This window comes from Pipistrellus hanaki (genome assembly GCF_964339955.1).
Source record: "Pipistrellus hanaki genome assembly, chromosome: 9".
NCBI lineage: Eukaryota > Metazoa > Chordata > Mammalia > Chiroptera > Vespertilionidae > Pipistrellus > Pipistrellus hanaki.
In genome coordinates, this window is record NC_140511.1 from 76,261,527 (window position 1) to 76,285,263 (window position 23,737).

The 23,737-nt window shown below is 66.3% G+C and overlaps 1 protein-coding gene across 2 annotated transcripts; it reads left to right on the forward strand.

Annotated features, from left to right (window-relative positions):
• Window positions 1-5,360: 5,360 nt before the first annotated feature.
• Window positions 5,361-21,575, forward strand: CD5 (CD5 molecule). 2 transcript variants are annotated; one of them, XM_084893872.1, is made up of 11 exons: window positions 5,361-5,460; window positions 13,185-13,232; window positions 15,338-15,652; window positions 16,039-16,101; window positions 16,328-16,669; window positions 17,883-18,182; window positions 18,691-18,813; window positions 19,537-19,590; window positions 19,816-19,938; window positions 20,827-20,918; window positions 21,207-21,575. In XM_084893872.1, exons 1-10 carry the CDS (start codon window positions 5,415-5,417, stop codon window positions 20,913-20,915), a joined length of 1,503 nt encoding a protein of 500 aa, XP_084749998.1. In that variant the 5' UTR covers window positions 5,361-5,414; the 3' UTR covers window positions 20,916-20,918; window positions 21,207-21,575. The 2 variants fall into 2 exon arrangements, with proteins under 2 accessions (XP_084749998.1, XP_084749999.1); XM_084893873.1 differs by lacking the exon at window positions 13,185-13,232 and having other exon boundaries at window positions 5,413-5,460.
• The last annotated feature ends 2,162 nt before the right edge of the window (window positions 21,576-23,737 follow it).

The window sequence follows — 23,737 nt, forward strand, 5'->3', positions numbered from 1 at the left end:
CTCACTGCGGTCAGGGTCCCGGGAGGGACCACTCACAGAAGGAAAAACGTTGGCCCTGAAGTGACTGTAACCCCATTCAGTCTGCCTCCTTTTATTTTATTTATGTTTTTACAGAGAGGAAGAGAGAGGGATAGAGTGTTAGAAACATCAATGAGAGAGAACCATCAATCCGCTGCCTCCTGCACAGCCCCCACTGGGGATGTGCCCACAACCAAGGTACATGCCCTTGACCAGAATCAAACCTGGGGCCCTCCAGTCTGCAGGCCGATGCTCTATCCACTGAGCCACACCGGTTTCAGCAGTCTGCCCCCTTTTAAACAAACCCAATCAGGCTGGGGTGACTAGAGCGAGGTCGGAGTGATTCAGACAATGCTACTGAAAGGAAAGGGAGGTTGAAAAGGGACGACTGTGCAAAAACGCAGGCAGACAGAGGGATGTTCACAGCAAAGAGGGAGCCACGCAGACGCCCCCAGGAAGGACCAGGGAACAAGGAGCTTTACATATTAGCTGGTGTGCAGCGCGATCCAGACATGTGGTCTGAGTGAGTCTGTGACATGGGAAGACACGCAGGATGTACCGTAAAAGAAAAAGCAGGCCACACACACACACACACAGGGGCCAAAGGAGGTTTACAATTGTGAGTACACAAGACAGAGTCTATTCTTGTATTATTTATTATTGTCTTATTTCCCACACAGACAACTGTAAACCTCCTTTGCCCCATCCTGCACACCTCTCTATATCTTAGCTATAAATGGGCATATACATCCTTTAAACATAGATGTATGTCATATGTGTAATACTCATTTTGACCCAAAGCATGATCGTAATTATAACTAGAAGAAGAATGAAAAAAATTCCCTAATGTGTTGGCGGCGGTCATGTCGAACCGTGGGATTGTGGGTGGTGTGTGATACTCTCGGCAATAGAGAGTTTAAATTTTAAAAAGAGATCGGGGCGGTTGAGTTTCCCGCTCTCTGTTTTCGCTGTTTTCCCGCCAAGCCGGCCTCTCTGCTTTGCTGAGGAAACCCCGGTAAGGCGGCCGTGCTGCACCAGCCGAGCCCGGGCCTTCGTCACAGAGGCCAGGCCCCTCCAGGGCGCCCCGCACAGGAGCGGCGCCGCTCTTGGAGAAGCCAGCGGTGCCGAACGCCCTGCCCAAGCAAACGCCCCGCCAGCCTCACCCCCCCAGCCTCGCGGCCTCCTCGGTGGAGTCCACCCCCCCCCCGCCCCCCCACCGGTGACCAGGCCTCGGAAGAAGCCTGTGGGTGAACACGTTTTGTCTGACATTTCTGTTCGTCGTGTTTTGTTTGACGGCACTGAGGCCGCTGCACCCGGAGGGTCCTCAACGCCTGTGTCTCCGAGCAGAACGGCCCCTCCCGTCAGTGCCCTCCCCCCCTCCGGGTCCGACTCCGAGGGAGCGGGGGCCACCATCTGCCTTTGCCCGGCCTCCCCCTTCTCGTCGTCCCTCGGGGCCTCAGGCCGGGACATGGCCGGCCCCGGGGGAGAGAACTCCCTAACGGTCACTCTGCGGACGGGCCTCTGAAGCAAACGTGCTCCTGCCAGGCGGTCCTTCCGGAGAGGCCTGCCCATGTTCCCGCTCTGGGGAGCGGTGTTTGTTAAGATCTCATCTCAACTCCCAGGGTGGGGGGTCTCGGGGACCCACAGGGGCCGTCCCTTTCCTTCAGAGGTAAACTGAGCCGGGAGAGACCCGCCGGCCTCGGCCCGGAGCCGGCGAGGGCGAGGGGCTGTCAGGACCGATGCCCGGGCTCCCCAACTCCAGGCCCTTCTCACCCCGAGTCACACGGTTATCGCAGCAACACAACCCGGAAGCCCATCCCCCTGCCAAACCGGCAAACGCCTACTCACCCTTCGAGCCTCAGCCTGACGCCACCACCTCCAGGAAGCCTTCCTGGCTCTCCCAGGAGATGGATCAGATGCACCCCCTGGGCTCCCTCAGGCCCAGCTCCCTCGTGCAGGTCCCAGCTGCCTGCGGGGTCTTCCCGGGCCTGGGAGCCCAGCGCTGGAGAGGAGGGGGAGACAGGGTCTGTCCGTCCGTCCATGTGCTCGTGCCAAAAGCTCCCTGCCATTCGTTCGTTCATTCATTCATTCATTCATTTTAGAAGGAGCAGGTGCTGGGTGCCGGGTGCTGAGTGCTGGGTGCTGGGTGCTGGGTGCTGGGTGCCGGTGCCGGAGGGCGGAGGCTTGGGGTTGGGTAAGGAAAGAAAGAAGCCAGAGCGGGGAGATTCCAACAGCCCCGGGGCGTTAGAGACGGGCCCCTCCGGACAGGCCCCTGCCCCGTTGACAGGGAGCCGAGGCTCTGAGCGCTGGCTGTGGGGCCAGGACCCAGAGAGGCTGCGCTGAGAAAGGGGGGCCCAGAGGCCGGGGGCCTGGGGGTTCAGTCCCCACCGCAGGGCCGGTGAGCCGCGTGCTGGGGAATTCACCTCACCGCCCCCCCTCTGTCCTGCATCTGTGAAATGGGCCCGGCCAGGTCGGCCCTGCGCCCCCTGCTGGTGGCTCCTCTGCTCAGTCAGCACCAGCTCCGGCCGAGCGGGTCCAGCCTCAGTTGCAGAAGCAGCAGAAGAGAAATCATGATTCACACGCGCGTGGGGCTGTGGGGCAGTGGGGCTGTGGGGCCCTGGGCCGTGGGGCCCTGGGTGTGGGAGGCCTGCAGCAGGCCCGTGGCGGGGGGAGTGCAGGGGGTTCATTCAGGGCAGCTGCTGGGCCTCCAGGCTCAGCCCCAGGGAGGAGGCTGTGGGGAGGGGAGGCCGGAGCTGACCCGCCCTCACACTCTGGGGGGACCCTGAGATTCACATGCCCCTCACGACGCTTTGGTGGAATCTTCCGGAAGCCTGCAGTGCACACACCATCTTAGAGGGAGAGGATCAGGCCCAGGAGGGGAAATGACCTGCCCAAGGTCACCCGCCTCGTCAGACTGGAGAGCCGCTGCCGGCCTCCCCCTGCCCGCCCACCGGAGATGTCTGTCATTACACAGGCGGGGCTACGGCTACGGTTACGGTTACGGTTACGGTTATAACTATGGTGCCTGGAGCCCTCACTCTCAGCCCTGCTTGTGCTCGCTCCGCCCCTGCTGCTCTGTCCGCCCTGCCTGCTGACACCACAGCCCCAGCTCCCAACAGCGAGGGGCTCAGGGGCTCAGGGGGGCCAGGACAGCGGGGAGGACAGGCCCTGGAGGAGGCCCCACCCCCTGGGACGCGGGGACGTGGACACACTGAGCCACAGGGGAGCCAGGGCCCTGCCCAGTGCCCCTCCCCCCATCCCCCAGAGCCCTGGCATCGGCACCACCGCATTCAAGAGACCCTCCAGGTCCCGGAGCAGAGAACCCCACCCCCTCCCGTGTGAACCCCACCCCCTCCATGTGAACCCCACCCCCTCCATGTGAACCCCACCCCCTCCATGCCACAGTGAGGCTGGGGGTGGGGTCCCGGAACAGGAGCACTGGCTTGGGGTCACCGGCCCCTCGGTACAGACAAGCAGCTGAGGCCTGAGGGCCACGTGTGCTGTGGGCTGAGTGGGCCCTCGGCCGCCTGCTGGCCCCTCCGCTGCCCGTCCAGGTCCATCCAGTGCTCGCCCCTCCTTCCCCTGCCCAGCGCCCGCCACGATCTGAGGAGCAGGAGCACGGCTGGGGAGGGGTGCTGCACGGCCTGCTCCCCGCAGGGGCCCCACCCCGGCCCGGCCGTCACTGAGTCGGTCAACAAACTCTCCACGGCTCCTCCTGCCCGTCTCCAGGCAGAGGCACATCCTGGGGCCGCCGGGCACCCAGTCTCTGGGGACCATCCACACATCCGCTCACTCATTCATCATTCATTCATTCAGCAGTCACTGAGGTCCGACTATGCCCCAGTCACATGCAGGGTCTCCTCTCCTCCCCACATGCCTCCCTCTCTTCCTCCCTCCCTCTGTCAGCTCCCCCCGTCCCCCCTTAGCCCTGTGGCCCCTTTGCCCAGGCAAAGATGGGGTGCTGGGGCGTCAAGGAGCCCAGAGGCACCGAGGCCGCGGTGGGTGTCCCACGGACAGACGCACACGCCCCGCGGTTACCTGTGTGGCCAGGGCAGCCGAGCCGCCTCTCCAGCGGAGGCCCAGGAGCACTGGCACGGCCCTGGGGGCTGCCAGGCCCCCGCCCCCCGCCTGTGGCCTCCACCCGGCCGGGCGCATGGAAAACCCAGCCCGGCTCAGCTGACTTCCTCTCGTGTCATGGAAAGTGAGGTGACGACGGCGGGAAACTCCCGCCAGGGTCTGGGGTCTGAGTGGGGACAGGGGGCCTGGGGCCTGGAGGGGGGAGAGGGGTAACTGAGGGGTGTGGGCTGCAGGGAGGGGGGCTCGAGGAGGCAGAGGAGGGGGTCTGGGGGCTGCTGGAGGGGGAGGCTTGGGGGGGGGCAGTGCCCCATCCAGGGGGACAGGCAGGGACCAGCCCGAGGCCGAGGCGGGGACAGCAGCCCAGGCCCGGCTGCCTCAGTTCTCCAGGGACAGACAAGGGAGAAGCCGAGAAGCCGAGGCCTCGCCCGTGGGAGACCTGGAGGCCACAGGAGGCAGAGGCTGCGTTTGGTGAGCGGAGGGCGGAGGGTGGAGGGCGGAGGGCGGGGCCCGGGCTGTGGATACAGAGACGGGGCTCAGACCTCCGTGCTCACGCTGCAGGCCAAGGGGGTCCCTGCTGGGCCTCAGTTTCCTCATCTGTGACAGGAGAACGCCACCCCCTCCTCAGGGCGCTGGGAAGACGGGGAGGCGCCCCAGGCTCTCCCGGGGGCTCAGCACCAGCTCTTCGCCCTCAGACGGTGGTGGGAGCCATGGCGTCACCTGTGGCCGCTCCCGGCAGCTGGTGTGGCGCGGCTGGTGGGGCCAGCGAGTGCTCCTCCTACCCTGAACTCCCCCCCCCCTGCTCCCCCCCATCGCCAGGAGGGGGATCGTGGGGGGTGGGGGTGGGGGAACGGGTGTGCCTGGCGCTTGGCCTGGGACAAAGATGCGCCGCCAAATTAATGAATGAACAAATGAATGAAAATCCTGGGATTTCCAGGGTCCAGGACAGAGGGACGGAAGGACGGCCGTGAGGGCGGGACCGGTGCAGGGGGGAGTGGCGGGGGGGGGGGGGAGGCGCTGGCTCCAGGCCGCGGCAGTGTCACCTCCAAACCCTGCGAGGTGGGGCGTGTGACCCCAATCACACCGGGTAGGAGGGTCCCACTCCCTGAGCCCAGGCCTCCCCCGAGGAACAGACACCCCAGGCCGCCCCCCTGGCACGGCGGCAGGAAGCCGGCAGAGCCGGGCGGCCATGGAGCGGGGACAGGTGGTTTCACCGGGAGGAAGTTGACAGTTCAACCCTGCCCACGCGGCCGCCCCGCCCCTCCGAGGGAGACACGGCGGCCTCACCACTGAGCTCAGGCGGAGTCAGGAGGAGCCCTGCCATGGAGTCCCAGCCGCTGGCCGCCCTCTGCCTGCTGGCCGTGCTGGGTGAGTGCCCCGGGCTCGGGGTGCAGGGAGGAGGTGCCGTGCGCCCCTGGGTCTGACTCCCAGGCCCGCACGCACCTCTCTGGAGAGTCACCCGGCGTGGGGGGGGGTCCCCCCAGATCCCCGTCTGAGCCCCAGCCCGGCCTGCGCCGCCTGGAGCCCGGCCGGCCCTCCCTGCCCTGTGGCACTTCCCCCACCCCCTGAGGCCATGGGGGAAGGGCAGGTGGGCCCGTGCTAACGGGCTCTCAGCACGGAACAGGCCCGAGGCCCTCCTCCCCGCGGCTCCCCGCGCTGCCTCCCTGCCGGCGCACCGCGGGCTCGGACGGGACGGGCCATCGGCCTGATGGGGCGGCCGCCGGGCTCGGACGGGGACGGGCCATCGGCCTGATGGGGCGGCGGTGGCTGGGCCGGCGGGATGGCCGCCGAGTGCGCTGAGCGGTGTGAAGAGGCACCTCAGGCCGGGCCCTCCGGGTCAGGCCCGGGCTCAGCCAGCCCGCCGGCCAGGCCCGGCCCCGGCCCCCGAAGGCCCTGTGGGGACAGCCGGGCCTCCGTCTGCGGCGGGGGGTGGGGAGGCTTGGGAGTGGGGTCGTTGGCTCCGACCATGGCCTGCTGCGGGGCCGGCGCCGGCTTCTGAGCACGTGCACCGGGATGGCCCGAGGCTCTCCCCCGCCGCCTCCCGTCCGTGCAGTGCGAGGGGGTGCGGGGTGGGGGGTGGGGGAGCCGGCCGAGGTGTGTGTGCTTCTCGGGATTTGGAAGGAGCGGGGAGAGAGGTGGTGGGAGTGGAGGGAGCCAGCCGCTTCCGCGTTAGGGCCGTCCCGGGAGACAGTGCTGCTGAGAAGCTGGTGAGCAGGTGTGAGCAGGTGTGCGAGTGTGTGTGAGTAGGGGTGTGTGTATGTATGTATGTGTGTGTGTGTGTGTGTATGTGAGTGCATGTGTGAGTGTGTGCATGTGTGGGGTGTGTGTGTGTGTGTGTGTGTGTGTGTGTTTTCATGGACCAGACGTGCCTGCAAACGCTGTCTCACTGCTCACTAGTCAAACGCCGTCGCACCTTCCCCCGCTGCTGTACATGGAGCCGCAGGAGACACAGAAGCCTCTGTCCCGGGCGGAGGTCTGGGGCGCCTTCTGCCGCCCGGGGCCTCTGAGGAGCTGCTGCGGCCTCCGTGGGTCCGGGGAGTCCTAGGCCTGAACCCCACCTGCCCTTCCCCGTGGCCTCTGACCCTGCCGAGCAGGGGGTGGGGGGTCCTGCCTCATGGCCTCCCTCCACCTGATCCCGTCGTGGGAGGTCCTGGCAGGACGCAGGGCCACGGCCGAGGGAGCCACAGTTAGAGACCAGAGGCAACGCCTTCACCCTGAATTCGACAGGAACCGTCCGGGACACCAGAGCATGTGGTCTTGGTGTGTGTGTGTGTGTACACATGTGTGCATGCATGTGTGTGCACGTGTGTGTGTATGTGCTGGTGGAAAACAAACATTCCCGTTGCTCCGTGGGCCACAGCTTAGGAAATGCCTTTGAAGCCATTTCACTCTGTAAGCTCTCAGTGGACTGAAGTAGGTCAGCCCGCCGTGCCCATTTCACAGGGGAGAAGACTGTGGCCCAGAAAGTCAGGTGGCCAGCCCAGGGCGAAGCAGCTAGTGAGCAGCAGCTGACCAGCCGACCGGGCCCGTCACGGCTGCTCTGAGGGAGGCCCCTCTGGACCCGGAGCTGAGGGCGGAGGCCACAGGGCTGCTCCGCCAGGAGCGAAATGGCTGCAGACACCACTGCCACCCGCAGGTTTGCAGCCGCCAAGGCCTGGGTGCCAGGTCCAGGGCCGGAGCCGCGGCAGCAGCACAGGCCCATGGAGCCAGGCCGGCTGGGCCGTGCCCGTGACTTAGGGACCGTGGACAGGCAGATGCCCGTGGCCTGGTTGGGGTGACAGCGACATGGCTTCCCGCGGCTGCTCCCCTCGGCCACTGCCCCGAGCCCTAACCTGCCTGGGGCTCACCCGCTGGGGTGGGGGTGACCCTCAGGGTGGGCAGGCCCGGCCCCCAGGCCTCCAGAAGCCAGCTCGGCGGGAAGGGCCTGGCCCCGCAGTGCGGACTTGGGCCCACCAGGTGGGCTCGGGGTCTGTCAGCGTCGGTCCCCGCAGACGGGGTGCAGCGCCCGGCCTTGTGCAGCGCGCCAGGGCTTAGCTAGGGTGCACGCCGCGGGTGAGGAAGCAAGTCTGCGGGAAGGAGAGGAAGAGCTCCAGACGCTCGATCACAGTGACCACCATTATCCTCATCCCTGTCGTCAGTGAGAAGCGAGGTGAGGAGGGACTCAGAGGGAGGGGCCGGGCCCGTGCTGGCCTGGCCACACTCCTCCCAGCCCACCTGCCTGCTCAGGCTGCTCGAGCGTGCTCTCACCTGCACGTGTTTATTGAGCACCTACTATGTGCCCAGCTCTGTGCAAAGCAGAACGGGACGGATGCCTCCCCTCATGGGCCTGGAGCCGGGCCCAGGCTGACAGGGGAGCCCCGTTAGAGACACAGGAAGTGAGCCCCGATGCTCACAGCTATGGTGACAAGGAAATGGCATCGGCGGGGAGAGCGGCCGAGTTCATGAGGGGCAGCCTGGCATCCCAGCGAGGAGGGCGCGGGCTCCAGCTGCCAGCAGGCCTCCCGGCGCTGTCCGGCTGCAGAGCGGGGCCCTGCTGGCACTGGGCACAAGGGATCGGGCCCCCTCGAGGGGCGGAGGGACCAGGGGCTGTTCAGAGGGGTTTTCTCCAGTGGGACCAGGGAGGGATTCAACTCCGCCTGGCAACACTGACTGAACACCTACTGTGTGTGTGTGTGGGCGCACACGCATACATGTGGGTGCATGTGCACATGTGGCGTGCATTTGTGCTGTGGGCTGTGTGTGCAGGTGTGTGGTGTGCACATGGCTCAGGCTGTGGGGCTTGGAGCAGCGCGGATCTGGGTCTGATTTCCGGGTGGCCAGGCACAGCTGGCAGGGACACGTCCCGGGGGCTGGTCTGACAGTGGGGCACCCCGGCCGCCTGGGAAGGCTCGGAGCCATCACCCCTAACCGTCGGGCAGCCACTCAGACAAGTGTGGGCTGAGCCCCACTGTGCGCCAGGCACCGCTCCCAGCGCCGGGGACGAGGGCCCTGCCTGGTGGGTCCGACCTTGCAGTTGGTGTGATGGGGGCCAGACACAGACCAGTGGCCGGTGACTGCGGGGAGCGGGGGTCGGCGTTCGGAGTCCTGAGCGGCGGGGTCATGGGGCTGGGAGTGCCTGGGGCCCTGCTGTGCCTGGGAGGGAGCCGGGCCTCACGGGGAGATGGTGGAGGAAATCTGGCAGGGAGGGCGCCGTGCTGGGGTGCGGCCAGCCTGGGGGACCCCTGGCCGAGGGGCTTCGGGGAGGACGAGGCCGTTCTCCCCGCAGAGCTGGGCGGCGGGAGAGTGTGCTGAGCGCCCGTCTGTCCGGGACACAAGCCCCTGGCTGAACCCCGGCAGCCGCTTGGGGGTTCAGGTTTTGCAGGGGTAGAAGGTAAATGCCCGGTGATCCCCGCCAGCCAGGACTGCGGCGGGAACCCACACCCAGGGAGCTGGAGGCCCCAGACCCGCAGAGAAGCGGTGGGAGGGTCAGGGTCTGCGTTCTGAATGGCAGCTGCGGGCTGTGGCCGCTTTCTCTGTAACCATCGTCACCGTGAACCCCCTCGGGCTGGCCTCCCACAGGCACCCAGCACCCCGTTCCCTCTGGGGCCACAGCACTTCTCGGCCTCAGTTTCCCCTTCCTGACCCGCAGGGCGAGCAGGCTCTGGGGTCTCCCCGGGGTAGATGCCCATGGGGCCCTGTCAGGTGACGGTGACGGCTTTTCTGTCTTGAGTCCGCCATGAGCTGTGTGACCTCAGAAAAGTCACTCAGCCTCTCTGAACCCCGGTTTCCTGATCTTAAAGTGGGGTGAGCCTGGTCCCTTCGGCACGGGAACATGGGGGGGAAGATGAGCCGCCGTGTGACCGAGCCTCGGGATATGTGAAACTCTGAACAGAGAGGGGGACAGTGGGACACACGTGAGACACGAAACTCCTGCAAATCCAGTTAGCAGCCCGGCCACCGGGAGAGAGCCAGGGCGGATGGTGGAGGCCGCTCTGCCCACCGGCTGGCTCTCTGGCCGCGGGCACAGGCCCGGTGAGCGGGGAGAGGCCCGAAGCCGCTGCCCCCTCCGCGGGCTCCGGTCCTCACGCTCCCCAGCAGGAGCCCCATGTGATCCTCTGCGTGTTTCACACATGAAAAAGCTCCTAATCAGACACCCATCCCTTCTTCTGGGCTCGGCCGGGACACAGGACCGGGGCCCCGGACCCCTGTTCCCCAAGGCGTTGGCACAGACGCAGGTTGGACGCGGCTCCCTGCCTGGGGTCCGCCGGGAAAGGGGGTTCCTGACCTTCCAGAGGGCGGGAGAAGGCAGATCCAGGACGCCCACAGGCCGCCGGACAGATGGGGTTCACTGGAAATCCAGAGGGCCATGGATCATTGCTTTTTGTTGTTATTGTTTTTTATATATATATTTTTTATTTTATTGATTTTTTACAGAGATGAAGGGGGAGGGATAGAGTTAGAAACGTTGATGAGAGAGAAACATCGATCAGCTGCCTCCTGCACACCTCCTACTGGGGATGTACCCACAACCAAGGTACATGCCCTTGACCGGAATCGAACCTGGGACCTTTCAGTCCGCAGGCCGACACTCTATCCACTGAGCCAAACTGGTTAGGGCAAGTTGTTTATATTTTTTTTTATTGATTTCAGAGAGGAAGGGAGAGGGAGAGAAAGACAAAGACATCAACGATGAGAGAGAATCATTGATTGCTGCCTCCTGCACGCCCCACACTGGGGATCAAGCCCGCCACCTTGTCCAGAATCAAACCTGGGACCCTTTGGTCCACAGGCCGACGCTCTAGCCAATGAGCCACACCAGCCAGGGCGAAGGGATCACTGTGGATGGGAAATGGGCCATCTGACTTCCGTCCACACGACAGCAGGCGGCCGGTGGCCTTGTCTGGGAACAGTGATGCCGGCCCCACGGGATGAGGCCACCAGGGTTTCCGGGTGAGCGCTCCCCGCCCAGGCCCGAGCTGTGCCGGACGGCCGTTCCCGCAGGCCAGGCGGGCTGTGGGCCCGGCTCCCTCGCCAGCAGGGGCACAGCCGTGGCCAGTCCCTGTCCTGGAAGTCTGAGCCGGGCTGTGCCCCCGGGAGCCAGGAGCCGCGAGAGACAGTGGGCCCTGGTGTCTGCCCGGGGCACCGGGAACGGCCATCCCGGTTCCCTGGGGTCACGGAGGTTAAACCGTTTGGACTGAAAGCAGCAAACGGGACATTTCTGCATCGCAACCCAAGGCCCCAAAGCGTCGCTACCCTCACCGCGCGCAGAGCGTTCCGACGGCCTCCGTTCCGGTCCATCTCATTTTAAACAAATCGATGCTTTCGATACTGCTCATCGCTGCAGGGGGAGAGTGGGGGGGTGAGGAGAGAGTGGGGGGACGTCTGGGGATGAAACTGCCGCAGGCCACGGCTGCGCTGGTGACCGTGACCTACAGGGTGTCGACATTCACGGGCTTGTGCGCGGAGGAAAGTCCATCTCACTGGCGTCCATTTATAACAAAGTTTTAGGACGAGGAAGAAGGTGGCGGCCGGCTTCACGGCCCCCGAGGGTGCCCCAGGCCGCGGGAAAAGCCTGCGCCTCGGCCATCGCTCAGGGGAGGGAGCTGCCCTCCCTCCCCTGGCTCTGTCCGTCCCTCACCTGGCTCTGTCCCTCCCTCACCTGGCTCTCTCCCTCCCTCACCTGGCTCTGTCCCTCCCTCACCTGGCTCTGTCCCTCCCTCACCTGGCTCTGTCCCTCCCTCACCTGGCTCTGTCCCTCCCTCACCTGGCTCTGTCCCTCCCTCCCCTGGCTCTGTCCCTCCCTCACCTGGCTCTGTCCCTCCCTCACCTGGCTCTCTCCCTCCCTCACCTGGCTCTGTCCCTCCCTCACCTGGCTCTGTCCCTCCCTCACCTGGCTCTGTCCCTCCCTCACCTGGCTCTCTCCCTCCCTCACCTGGCTCTGTCCCTCCCTCACCTGGCTCTGTCCCTCCCTCACCTGGCTCTGTCCCTCCCTCACCTGGCTCTGTCCCTCCCTCACCTGGCTCTCTCCCTCCCTCACCTGGCTCTCTCCCTCCCTCACCTGGCTCTGTCCCTCCCTCACCTGGCTCTGTCCCTCCCTCACCTGGCTCTCTCCCTCCCTCACCTGGCTCTGTCCCTCCCTCACCTGGCTCTGTCCCTCCCTCACCTGGCTCTCTCCCTCCCTCACCTGGCTCTGTCCCTCCCTCACCTGGCTCTGTCCCTCCCTCACCTGGCTCTCTCCCTCCCTCACCTGGCTCTCTCCCTCCCTCACCTGGCTCTGTCCCTCCCTCACCTGGCTCTGTCCCTCCCTCACCTGGCTCTCTCCCTCCCTCACCTGGCTCTCTCCCTCCCTCACCTGGCTCTGTCCCTCCCTCACCTGGCTCTGTCCCTCCCTCACCTGGCTCTCTCCCTCATCTCGCTCTCTCCCTCCCTCACCTGGCTCTGTCCCTCCCTCACCTGGCTCTCTCCCTCCCTCACCTGGCTCTGTCCCTCCCTCACCTGGCTCTCTCCCTCCCTCACCTGGCTCTGTCCCTCCCTCACCTGGCTCTCTCCCTCATCTCGCTCTCTCCCTCCCTCACCTGGCTCTCTCCCTCCCTCACCTGGCTCTCTCCCTCCCTCACCTGGCTCTCTCCCTCCCTCACCTGGCTCTGTCCCTCCCTCACCTGGCTCTGTCCCTCCCTCACCTGGCTCTCTCCCTCCCTCACCTGGCTCTCTCCCTCCCTCACCTGGCTCTGTCCCTCCCTCACCTGGCTCTCTCCCTCCCTCACCTGGCTCTCTCCCTCCCTCACCTGGCTCTCTCCCTCCCTCACCTGGCTCTGTCCCTCCCTCACCTGGCTCTGTCCCTCCCTCACCTGGCTCTGTCCCTCCCTCACCTGGCTCTGTCCCTCCCTCACCTGGCTCTCTCCCTCCCTCACCTGGCTCTGTCCCTCCCTCACCTGGCTCTGTCCCTCCCTCACCTGGCTCTGTCCCTCCCTCACCTGGCTCTGTCCCTCCCTCACCTGGCTCTCTCCCTCATCTCGCTCTCTCCCTCCCTCACCTGGCTCTGTCCCTCCCTCACCTGGCTCTCTCCCTCATCTCGCTCTCTCCCTCCCTCACCTGGCTCTGTCCCTCCCTCACCTGGCTCTGTCCCTCCCTCCCCTGGCTCTGTCCCTCCCTCACCTGGCTCTCTCCCTCCCTCACCTGGCTCTGTCCCTCCCTCACCTGGCTCTCTCCCTCCCTCACCTGGCTCTCTCCCTCCCTCACCTGGCTCTGTCCCTCCCTCCCCTGGCTCTCTCCCTCCCTCACCTGGCTCTCTCCCTCCCTCACCTGGCTCTGTCCCTCCCTCCCCTGGCTCTCTCCCTCCCTCACCTGGCTCTCTCCCTCCCTCACCTGGCTCTGTCCCTCCCTCACCTGGCTCTGTCCCTCCCTCCCCTGGCTCTGTCCCTCCCTCCCCTGGCTCTCTCCCTCCCTCACCTGGCTCTCTCCCTCCCTCACCTGGCTCTGTCCCTCCCTCACCTGGCTCTCTCCCTCCCTCACCTGGCTCTGTCCCTCCCTCCCCTGGCTCTCTCCCTCCCTCACCTGGCTCTGTCCCTCCCTCACCTGGCTCTCTCCCTCATCTCGCTCTCTCCTTCCTGCAGTCACCGCCACCACTGCTGGCCATGGAGTGTCCTCCTGGTTGGAACTAGGTAAGGAAGAGCCGCTGGGGCCTGGGTGGCAGGGGAGGGAGCAGGGCTGTGCCAACTAAGAAATCGGTACCTCCGCCAGGGTGACCCCCCAGAGAATGAGAGAGAGAGAGGGTCCCCTACACATGCGCGCGCACACACACACACACACACACACACACACACACACGCTCGCGCGCACACACACACTCACTGAACATGCCCGCCGCACACGAATGTGCTCCATGGCTATGAGGCACCGCACACATGCTCGTTCTCATGATCATTGTTGTGACTCCCTCCCGTGTGCAGAAAGCACGCCCGTTCACGCACTTGCCAAGCCCCGTTTCCCGCCCGGTCCCGCCGATGCTTCCCGCTCTAGGACCTTTGTAACAGCGACCCCAGACCGTACCGCGGCCGACGGTCCTGCTTTAGCTCCAGAGGCCGGTGTTTCCCGGACAGGGGAACCTCGTGCTGGGTTCGACCTGTACCCGGGCCTCATAAAGGCTCTGAGAAGGCCTGCAGCAAAGAACGCTGTGAAACATTTTTTTAAGTCACCAGTCGCCAGACGCGTGTCCCTCAGACCTCTCTCTGCACATTTCCTGAGGCAGCGTCATGCTGAATGCACTTGGGGAACAATGTGGCTGAGGGTCCCACGAAGCCACCAGGAACAGAGGGCCGCAGGGGCCTTGGCGGGCTGGGGACTCGGCCCTGGAAGCACGTGGCACCCCAGCTCCAAGCTCCAGCAAGCCGCCGGGCCTCTGAGCCGCTTGGCCCCACCGGTAAAATGGGGAGAAAACCCTTCCTGGGTCCGGCTTCGGTGGCCAGCGCACTGGGCTGTGTCCACATCAGCTGTGGGACGAGCCCCCTTTGCTCCAACGAGCCACGTGGCCTGGGCCAGCCCCAGCCCCGTGCTCTGGGGCCCGGGTGCCCTCATCGGTGGGCAGAAAAAGGCAGCCTCCCCCAGAACAGGGAGGGCCCCACCTCACGCCCACGGACCACCTCTTCGCCTTTAAGAAAATATTTCTGGAAGGTGATGACGTTGCGTGGCTCGCGCCCTCACACGCAGGAAAGATGGCAGGGGAGAGCCTCCTCTCCATCTCTGACCCCGGCTCTCCCCTCCCCCGGCAGGCCCCGCGCACTCCTTCCCGCAGAGCTTTCCTGACTCGTATGCAAATGCAAGCATGGTCCTTCCTGCTTCTTCACGGAGCCTCAGGGAACCACACAGCGTGTCCCTACCTATGACCCGCAGCTCCATGTCCAGCTGTTCCCCTGAGAAAGGGGAACCCTCAGAGACAGGAGGGGTACAGGATGCTCTCAACCGCCCACACCGGGAAGCAACCCAAATGGCGGAGGGATACACGAGCTGTGGCCTCGCCCCACGGTGCACAATGCCACGGATGAGCCAGCCACACGCAGCCACACGCAGCCACAATGAGATGCCGCGTGAGGAAGCCAGGCGGGAACACACACACACACACACACACACACATGTGCCGCATGACCCTGCTTCCAACCTTCTGGAGCCGGCAGGCTGATCTGTAGTGACAGGAAGCAGATCGGTGGTGGCCCGGGGCTGGGTGGGGTGATGGAAATATTCTATTTCTAGAGCAGGTGGTGAGGGGGCACGCACACATGTACCTAATGCCACTGAGCACGTGCCCTCTCCAATGAGTGCATTTCACTGTCTATAAATCGCACCCCATAAAATTTATTTGAGAGAGAGAGAGAGAGAGAGAGAGAGAGAGAGAGAGAGAGAGAGAGAAAGAGAGAGAGAGAGAGAGAAAGGAGAGAGAAGCAGGCGCCCGGCCTCTCTCGGGTCCGTGGAGACGTCCCCGATCGGGCGATCCCGCTGGCCTGGTGCCCAGGGCCCTGCCCACTGACCGAGTCACCTTGGCTCAGAGGTCAGCACCCCAACCTTCCGACCCCGGCTTCGGGGGTCGCCTGGGCCAGGAGCAGCCCCAGCCTGAGTCATGGGGAGTCCCTGCTGTGCCCCAAAGGACGCGCTCACAGGGGCTGGCAGGCAGCCTGGGGGCAGGAGCCTGGCTGGATGGGGGGCCAGGCGGAGAGCAGGGCATAGGGTAGTGAGGGGCCCTTCCCAGCCTGACCCGCCCCTCTTTGACCCCTAGGGCTCCCGGTGAAATTGAACGGCGCCAGCTCCCCGTGCCACGGCCGCATGGAGGTCTTCCTGAAGGGCCTGTGGCACACAGTGGACAGCCGGAGCTGGGGCTGGAGCCCGGGCCGTCCGTGGCCCCCCAGCGTGGCCGCCCCAGTCTGCCGGCATCTGGGCTGCAGGGAAGCCTTGCTCCTCGCCCCCATCCCTTACTACAGCAGCCTCCCCAAAGCCTGGAACCACGTCACCTGCCACGGAAGGCCGGGCTCCTTCTCCCACTGCAACGCCAGCGAGGCCCACCAGGGGGAGCCCCTGAGCCTGGTCTGCGTAGGTGGGTTCCCTTGGCCTGGGCACGCCGAGGCCACCCAGGGCCTGTGTCCTGGGGCCCCAACAGGCGGGTGGAAGGGGGTCCGGTGGGGAACTGGAAGGGGAAGGCGAGGGATTCTGGCTCCTGTTCAAAAGGATGGAAAAGGCTGAGGACCTGCTAACTCCACTGCCTCCTCCTAACCTCCGTTTTCCCAACTGTAAAAGGGGCTGGTACCGCCACTCACGGGAGACTTAGAGACAACGTGTGGGACAGGTGGTATTTACAGCATGAGTTCCAGGTCCTGCTCACCACTGCCTGCTGCCCTCCGCCCCCCACACCCCCCTCTTCCCTCCTCCCAGATCTTCTCCCTCCCGGGCCCCTGCCCCTCCCTCACCCGTGTCTCCTTGCAGAGCCACTGAAGACGGCCCCTCCTCCCACAAGGCCTCTGCCCACAACCACCCCCGAGCCCACAGGTAAGAGGTTCTGAGGCCCCGGGGGAAAGGGTGTCGGATTTAGCGATTAAACACAGGGGGTGCCCAGTTAGATGCGAATCTGTCTAGTGGAACATTCGGGCCCTCACACTTCCCAGGGCCACTGGCCAGTCGTTCCTTTGTCCCAGTGTTGGAGCCAAGGGTCCAGGAGCAGGGGGGCCCATTGCCGGAGGCCCTGGCGCTCAGACGCACCCTCTGCCCTCCCCAGCTCCTCCCCGGCTGCACCTGGTGCCGGGGCGCGGGGGCCTGCGGTGCGCGGGCGTGGTGGAGTTCTACAGCGGCCGCCTGGGCGGGACGGTGGCCTACGAGGACCAGGACAGCACCGAGGCCCTGGGGGACCGCATCTGCCAGGCCCTCCAGTGCGGCTCCTTCCTGAAGCACCTGCCGGAGCCCGAGGCAGCCGAGGCGGCCGGGACCCCGGCCCCAGAGGCGCGCAGGCCCTTGCCCATCCGATGGAAGGCCCAGAACGCCAGCTGTGCCTCCCTGGAGCAGTGCTTCCGAAGAGCCCAGCCCTGGGAGGCCGGCCGAGCCCTCGCCCTCGTCTGCTCTGGTGAGTGAGACGGGCATCCCCAGATGATCGCCAGGCACCTCGCGATCCCCAAAGCCTGCCACACACAGGGCAGGGAGGCGCACTGTGAACAGGAGGGCGGCAGGGGGCACCGTCTGCCTCTGAGTGAGTGAGTGTGTGTGTGTGTGTGTGTTGGAGGGATGGAGGGTGGAGGGGTAGAGGGTGGAGGGTGGAGGGGGCTGTGGGGTCACTGTCCCTCAGCCACACCACCTCCATCTCCGCGGGAGGCCCTCTGGGGACGGCTCGGCACTCTCTCTGCCTGCGGCTCCCGGGCCTCCCGCTCCCACTGTCGCTGCAACCCCGTCCGTGTTGGGGCTGCCAAACTCCCCTCCCGGGAGGCTCGTCCTGCTCCGGCCCCAGCACAGCCACGCTTCCCGCTAGAACCTTCCCTCCTTCCCTCCACCCGCTCCACCCGCTCCACCCGCTCCCTCCTTCAAAACCCTCCAGGAGACCAGCCTCCTCCTGGCAGTTCCAGTCCCGAGGGCCGCCTGCCCCTGTGCCAGGGGTCAGGCCGTCTGCTCTGCTTTGCAGAGATTCCCATGGCCCGGGCTGTGACTTCGGGGGGGGGGGGCCCTCCTCCACCCTCCACCCCTCCACCCTCTCCCCTCCACCCTCCACCCTCCACCCCTCCACCCCTCCACCCTCTCCCCTCCACCCTCTACCCCTCCACCCTCCACCCTCTACCCCACAGCCCCCTTCGGGCAGCAACCTGCCAACCACACCCAGGGCCCGGCCTTTGACAGTCGTTCGAAGGAGGAGATGCACCAGGGCTTTGAAGGCAGATGTTGCCATGGAAACTGGCCAAAGCTGGTGCGATCACGGCTCCTCCAAAGGGAGCAGTGGGGCCCCGCCCTGAGAGTGAGCAGGAGGGTCCGCCTGCCCCTCCTCCGCGCAGGGCCTTCCTGGCTGCTGTCCCACCTGCCATCGGCCAGGACTTGGGCCTCAGTTTCCCTTTCTGAAAAGGCACAGAGGAGAGGGAGCGGACATGTCCACCTCCCCTGCTCTCCCCTCAGCGCCACGTGGGCAGGGCCAGCTGCTGGCAGCTGCCAGAGAGGATGCCCGGCGCAGGGAAGGGCAGAAGGTCGTCCCACAGCATGCCCAACCCCTGTGAGGTGGCCCCCGGCAGCCGGCCTGCGGGCCCGGGCCAGGGGCTTCCTGCAAAGCCGCCAACTCTCCTCCTTGCTTCCTCCCCCAGATTTCCAGCCCCAGGTGCAGAGCCGCCTGGTGGGGGGCCGCGGCGTGTGTGAGGGCTCCGTGGAGGTGCGCCAGGGCCAGGGCCGGCAGTGGGAAGCCCTGTGCCACAGCCCCTCGGCCAAGGGCGCGGCGCGCTGGGCGGAGGTGTGCCGGGAGCAGCAGTGCGGGCCCGTCAGCTCCTACCGCGTGCTGGAGGCCGGCGAGAGGGCCACGCGGGGGCTCCTCTGCCCCGAGGAGAGGCTGTCCCAGTGCCACCAGCTCCAGGAGCGGAGAGCCCACTGCAAGCGGGTGTTCGTCACGTGTGAGTGGGCCACAGCCCTGCGGGCGGAGGGCGGTCCTGGGCTCCCCCTTAGGGCCCGGTCAGGAGCACGTTTCCGAAGAACAGGCCCCCCAAAAGGAGATGGCAAACGGGGGGCAGAGGGGGCAGCAGTGCTCAGATGCAGTGAGCGGTGAAGAAGGTGGAGTCAAGCAGGGGACAGAGGGAGCGGATTAGCTGCAGGAGCAGTAACCGGGTAACAGGTTAGAGAGAAGTCACTATCGTATATGACCACGTGCTGGGGCCATGTACAATGGCGAGGGGTAGAAAGCTCAATAATTGGTTACGGAAGTGGCAAGTGACAGCTGTCAGGTGGTGAAAGGTCGAGGGGTGAATGTGTAGCCAGAATCCCAGAGGTAGCAGAGAGGCAGCCAGACAGATGCATGGGCTGGGGACTCCCTGGCAGAAGCCAGCCAGCAGCCACCCCCCGAGTGGACAGGTTTGATAGAGGGATGGGCCGCCCTGACTCCTCTGCCCCCCCTCTGCCCCCCAGGCCAGGACCCCAACCGGGCGGGCCTGGGCACCGGCACGGTGATGAGCATCATCCTGGCCCTGGTGCTGCTGGCTGTGCTGCTGGTCATGTGCGGGCCCCTCGCCTACAAGAAGCTGAAGAAATGTAGGTGCAGGTGCCCCCGCGACCCCCCTCAAGGCCCTGTGTGGGGGGATGAGGAGGGTCCCACCTCTGCTCCCCCCACACACCTTCCCCCTCACTCCCCCCTCCTCCCTCGCCCACCCCTCCCCCCTTCCCCACTGGCCTTTTTCTGCCCAAAGTGGCAAACAGGAAGTCAGGAAGCTGTAGTTGCTGATTCACCCACGTGGGGGCCCAGCTGAGACCCACTCCCGGCCAAGGGAGGGCGGGCCATTCTTTAGGGGTAACAGGCCCTGAGGGGCGCCTGCACAGCCTGACCTCAGGAGACAGGTGTCCTAGGCCGAGCTGCCCCCCGGTGTGCACGATGGTGACCAGCCCCCTCCTCTCTGAGCCTCAGTTTCCTCAGCTACCGAACGGTGGCTGCTCCCCGTGAGGCACGTACACAGCGGGCCGTGCTCCCTGACCTGCAGAATGCAGAAGCTCAGACGGCGTGAGGTTGAGGGGCTGCGAGGGCAGGCCGAGGCGCAGGCCGGCGGGTCCCCCCCCAAATCCCCCGACCCCCACCCGCTCCCAGGTCTTCCTTCTGGTGCGGAACGCTGAGCGGACAAACAGCGCCTCTAGTGTGAGAGGAGTGCAGCTTCCTGCCCAGCGAGTCAGAAATCAGAGGCCCCCCGAGTCCAGCAATGCCCCCGCCCCTCCCTCCCCCCCCCCTTCATCTACCGTCTGACGTGCTTTCCGGTCTGCGCCCAGGCCGACAGAAGAAGCAGCGCCAGTGGATTGGCCCGACGGGGCTGAACCAGAGCAGTAAGTGCCCGGAGGCAGGTCCCGGGGTCCGCAGGAACGGGTGGCAGGGATGGGGCTCAGGTGCAGCTGGCTGGCCCACCCAAAGCTGCCGTAGGTCTGAGCCCGTCCGAGGAGCATGGCAGAGGGGGGCAGGCTGGGGAGCGTGGGAGCAGGAGTCAAGCTCTGGGCCCCACTGGGCAGAGCAGCAGGTAACGGCGCCGCCTGTCTGTCTGTCCGTCCGCTCAGTGTCCTTCCACCGCGATCCCGGGACCACCGTCCGCCGGTCGCAGGTGGAGAACCCGGCCGCCTCGCACCTGGAGAACGAGTACAGCCAGCCTCCCAGGAGCTCCCAGCTCTCCGCGTACCCAGGTGGGCGCGGGGCGTCCCGCCAGCCGGGCACAGGGCACGGGCCGGGGCAGAGGTCACGGGGCCGGGCACAGGGCCGGGCAGAGGTCACGGGGCCAGGCACAGGGCCGGGCAGAGGTCATGGGGCCGGGCAGAGGTCACGGGGCCGGGCAGAGGTCATGGTCGCCCGAAGGGAAGGCGTCTGGGGAGAGGGGGGCCGGCCTGCCCAGCGCTCACGGCCGGGGGTGGAGGGATCCGGCCCACAGGCCACTCAGCCTGAGAGGCCACAGCGCAGGCTGTGCCCATAGCCCGTTCTCTGGGGCCTCACAGCCGGGTGGTCACCAGGCAGAGCAGCCGCCATGGCTGAGGGAGCCCTGTGAACAAGCTCCCTGACCTCCTGACCCCAAAGCCAGGGGTCCCCGCACTGCAAGTTCCCTGACCTCCTGAGCCCAAAGCCAGGGAGCCCCGAGTTCAGCATCCTTAGTCAACATTTCGCTGATTTGATCAAAACAGACCCAGGCCCTCTGATCTTCCATACCCATGGGCTGGGCTCGGGGCTCTGGGCTGGTGGGGGGCTCTGGGCTGGTGGGGGGCTCTGGGCTGCTGCGGGGCTCTGGGTTCCGGGGTGCTCTGGGATCTGGGCCCCGAGGGCTCTGGGCTGGTGGGGGGCTCTGGGTTCCGGGGTGCTCTGGGATCTGGGCCCCGAGGGCTCTGGGCTGGTGGGGGGCTCTGGGTTCCGGGGTGCTCTGGGATCTGGGCCCCGAGGGCTCTGGGCTGGTGGGGGGCTCTGGGCTGGTGGGGGGCTCTGGGTTCCGGGGTGCTCTGGGATCTGGGCCCCGAGGGCTCTGGGCTGGTGGGGGCTCTGTCGGTGTAGCTGGTGGGTCAGCCCCGAGGTGGCCTTTCTGCCCGCAGCTCTGGAGGGCGCCCTGCATCGCGTGTCCGCCCAGCCCGATAACTCCTCCGACAGCGACTACGACCTGCACGGGGCTCAGCGGCTGTGAGAGGTGAGCGCCCCCGCTGGCACCGCCCCCCCCGCCCCCGGATAGGCAGCAGCACTGGGCCCCTGCCTGCCCACCCACGACAGGGCTCCCAGCCTTGGCTCACGTCAGGGAAAGAATGAACATCCAGGGTGAGGGAGTGACCTGGCAGGCAGAGCGGGGACTCGCGACCTCCACACCACCTCCCTCCCTCTGTCCGGAGCCCCCCCGCCCCCGAAGGGTCGCCCTGACCCTGACAGTGAGCCCATCTTGGGGTGAGGTCCCGTCTCTGACCCGTGTCCTTCTCACCCACAGACCCAGGAACGGAGCGACATCGGGAGCCAGCCCGGGTCCGAGAATGCCCTGCCCTGCCTCTGCCGCTTGAAACACGTCCGACTCCTCCCCGCGGCCATGGACGAGGCCGGCCTCCCCCACCAGCCTGCCCGCCCCGCAGAGCCGCCCGGGGGAGCCCGCAGGACCGCTGGCAGCCTGGCAGCTGAGGGCAGAGCCCACCAACAAGCAGCCCCCCGAGTAGAGACGGGGGGGGAGGGGGGAGGCCCTGGGAACCCCACCTGGCCTGTGGGAAGCTCCTCACACGGCCCCGCGAGGGAGGACTGACGGAAGCACACACAGGGCCGGTGTGGGAGCCGAGGTCTCTGTGTATTTAACATGCTCTTTGTACATAACGGCTTTCCCGCTTCCTGAGGACCGAGTGCCCAGCTCCTCCGTCCCTGCAAGGCGAGCAGCCCTTGTGGTCAGAGCTGCCCCCGGACCCGGACAGCCTAGCAGGCCGAGGCGGCGGGAGCAGGGCGTGGTGTGGGCACCCCGACTCCACGTGGCCACCTCACCCAGCGCCCCAGCACCCGCATCCATGGCTCCCCGACAGCCCTGCTTCCAGAGCTGGCTGTCACAGCCCAAGGCCCAGGGCCCCCTCAGACCCTGCACAGGGGGCACCTGGCAAACCTGAGCCGACGTGGGGAAGTGCCAGGCTGCAGGGGTCACGGTCACCTCCTGCTGCAGTGAGAGCCGGGGCTGCGCTGTCCTGGGGCCAGAGAGCTGCTCCCAGGAAGTCTCTCCGTCAGCGGGGCCGGCTCCCAGCGAGTCCTGCAGTCCTGGGGTTCCTTAAGGAGAGAGGGGGGCGGGCGGGCCTCGCTGGCCCCGGGCATCAGAACCCCCGGGCACGGGCAGCAGCCTGAGGACGCCGTGGGTCTGGGCCCGCCCCCAGGGCCCAGCCATCCAGCCACCCTGGGGAGCAGCAGGAGCAGGGTGACTATTCGACGCTGGGGAGAGGGATGCCCTCAGTGCCAGGCCAGAGCTCTGCCCCACAACACCCTCCCCCAGTGCCCCAGCCCAGGACAGCCTGGGCCCATCCAGTGCTGGGCGGGGGAGGGTCCTCAAAAGGGAGGGGGGCCACTCGGGGCGGCAGAGGGTGTGCAGCAGGTGCCCACCACAGCCTCTTCGCCGGAAGCTCCTTCATCTCCTGCTTGGCCCATGCAGCCCGGCCTGAACCCCTGCCCCAGAGCTGCCCGGGGTAGACGCCTCCTTAGAGACCGCTTTCTGAGGGCAGCAGGTGGTGAATCCCAAAAGGGTCTGCCTAAGGCCCCGCCGGGAGCCCCCTCAGTTCCAGCCTTGGCGGGTGGGCCCAGCCCCCAGCCCCAGCCCCGGTCAGGATGACGCCAATCGGCAGGGAGCGCTCCCAGGGGCTCCTCGGCCCTAAAGGCGGCCTCCAGTGACCCGGCGCCTCCAGTGACCCGGCGCCTCTGGGTCCACTCCTCCTCACAGCCGCTGCCCGGCCAGAGCGGGGAGCCCTCAGCCAGAGAGGGCAGTGCTCCCTGTGCGGCCGGCTCCCCTAAACCGCGCTTCCACCCGGGCAGAGGCAGGCGCTCGTGCGCCTGATTCCAGCACAGCCTCCTCCTGTGAAGCCAGGGAAACGGAGCACCGGAAGCGAAGCCCTGGCTCCCCAGCACGTCTGGCTTCACTCGGCCAGGCCTGGGGCCTGGGTGTGCGGCTGGGAGGACCCCGCAGCCAAGGACACCGGATGGCCTCGCCCCAGCTCGCTCAGCCACGTCCTTGCTCACTCTGATCCCACCTCTTTCCCTCTCAAGCCTGCCATGTCCACGTCGCAGGTGTGACATTAAGGCAGAGAGGCAGGGGACCTCCGAGGCTCTAAACTTGACCTCAGGGTCCTCTGGCAGCCCGCTCTGCGCAGGAGGCCCACGGGCCCGCTGCGGTCTGGCGGAGAACTCTGTGATTTCCGTGGTGCATGCCGGTGGGGAGGGCTGCAGAGAGCTAGACTTGGTGTGGGAGAGCCGGGGCCAGAGGGGTGCCAGGCGCTGAGTGACCGGGGAAGCAGCTCTGACCCAAGTCCTTTCTCAGAAAGCGGCACTTCCCTCTGCATCCTCTGCCCCCCTCAGAGCAAGTGCCCTGCCACCAGGTGGCCAGCTCTCCAACCAGCCCCGGGCATTTGCGAGGCCAGGCCGGAGTCCAGGAGGCAAAGGCGGGACATGTGGGGCCCGGAGGTCTCCAGTGTGGGCTCTGACCCCGGGGCTGTGGTACCACAAGGCATGGAGGGGCCCCTGAGGCAGACAGAGCTGGGTGCCACTCCCGCCCGCACCCTTAGGCTGTGCACCCCCATCACTGAACCTCCGCCCTTGTTTAAAATGGGGGAGGGGCATAGGGCTGCTGAGAGGACCCAATCAGACAGGCACAATGACACATCACACCCACACAGCCCGGCTTTCAACAGGCTGACCGCGCATCCGCCCTCGTCACCTGGCAGGGCAGAGCGGAAGGCCCAGCAGAAACCTGGTCTCCGGGCTCCCGGAAGCCACTGTTCTCCCAGAAGG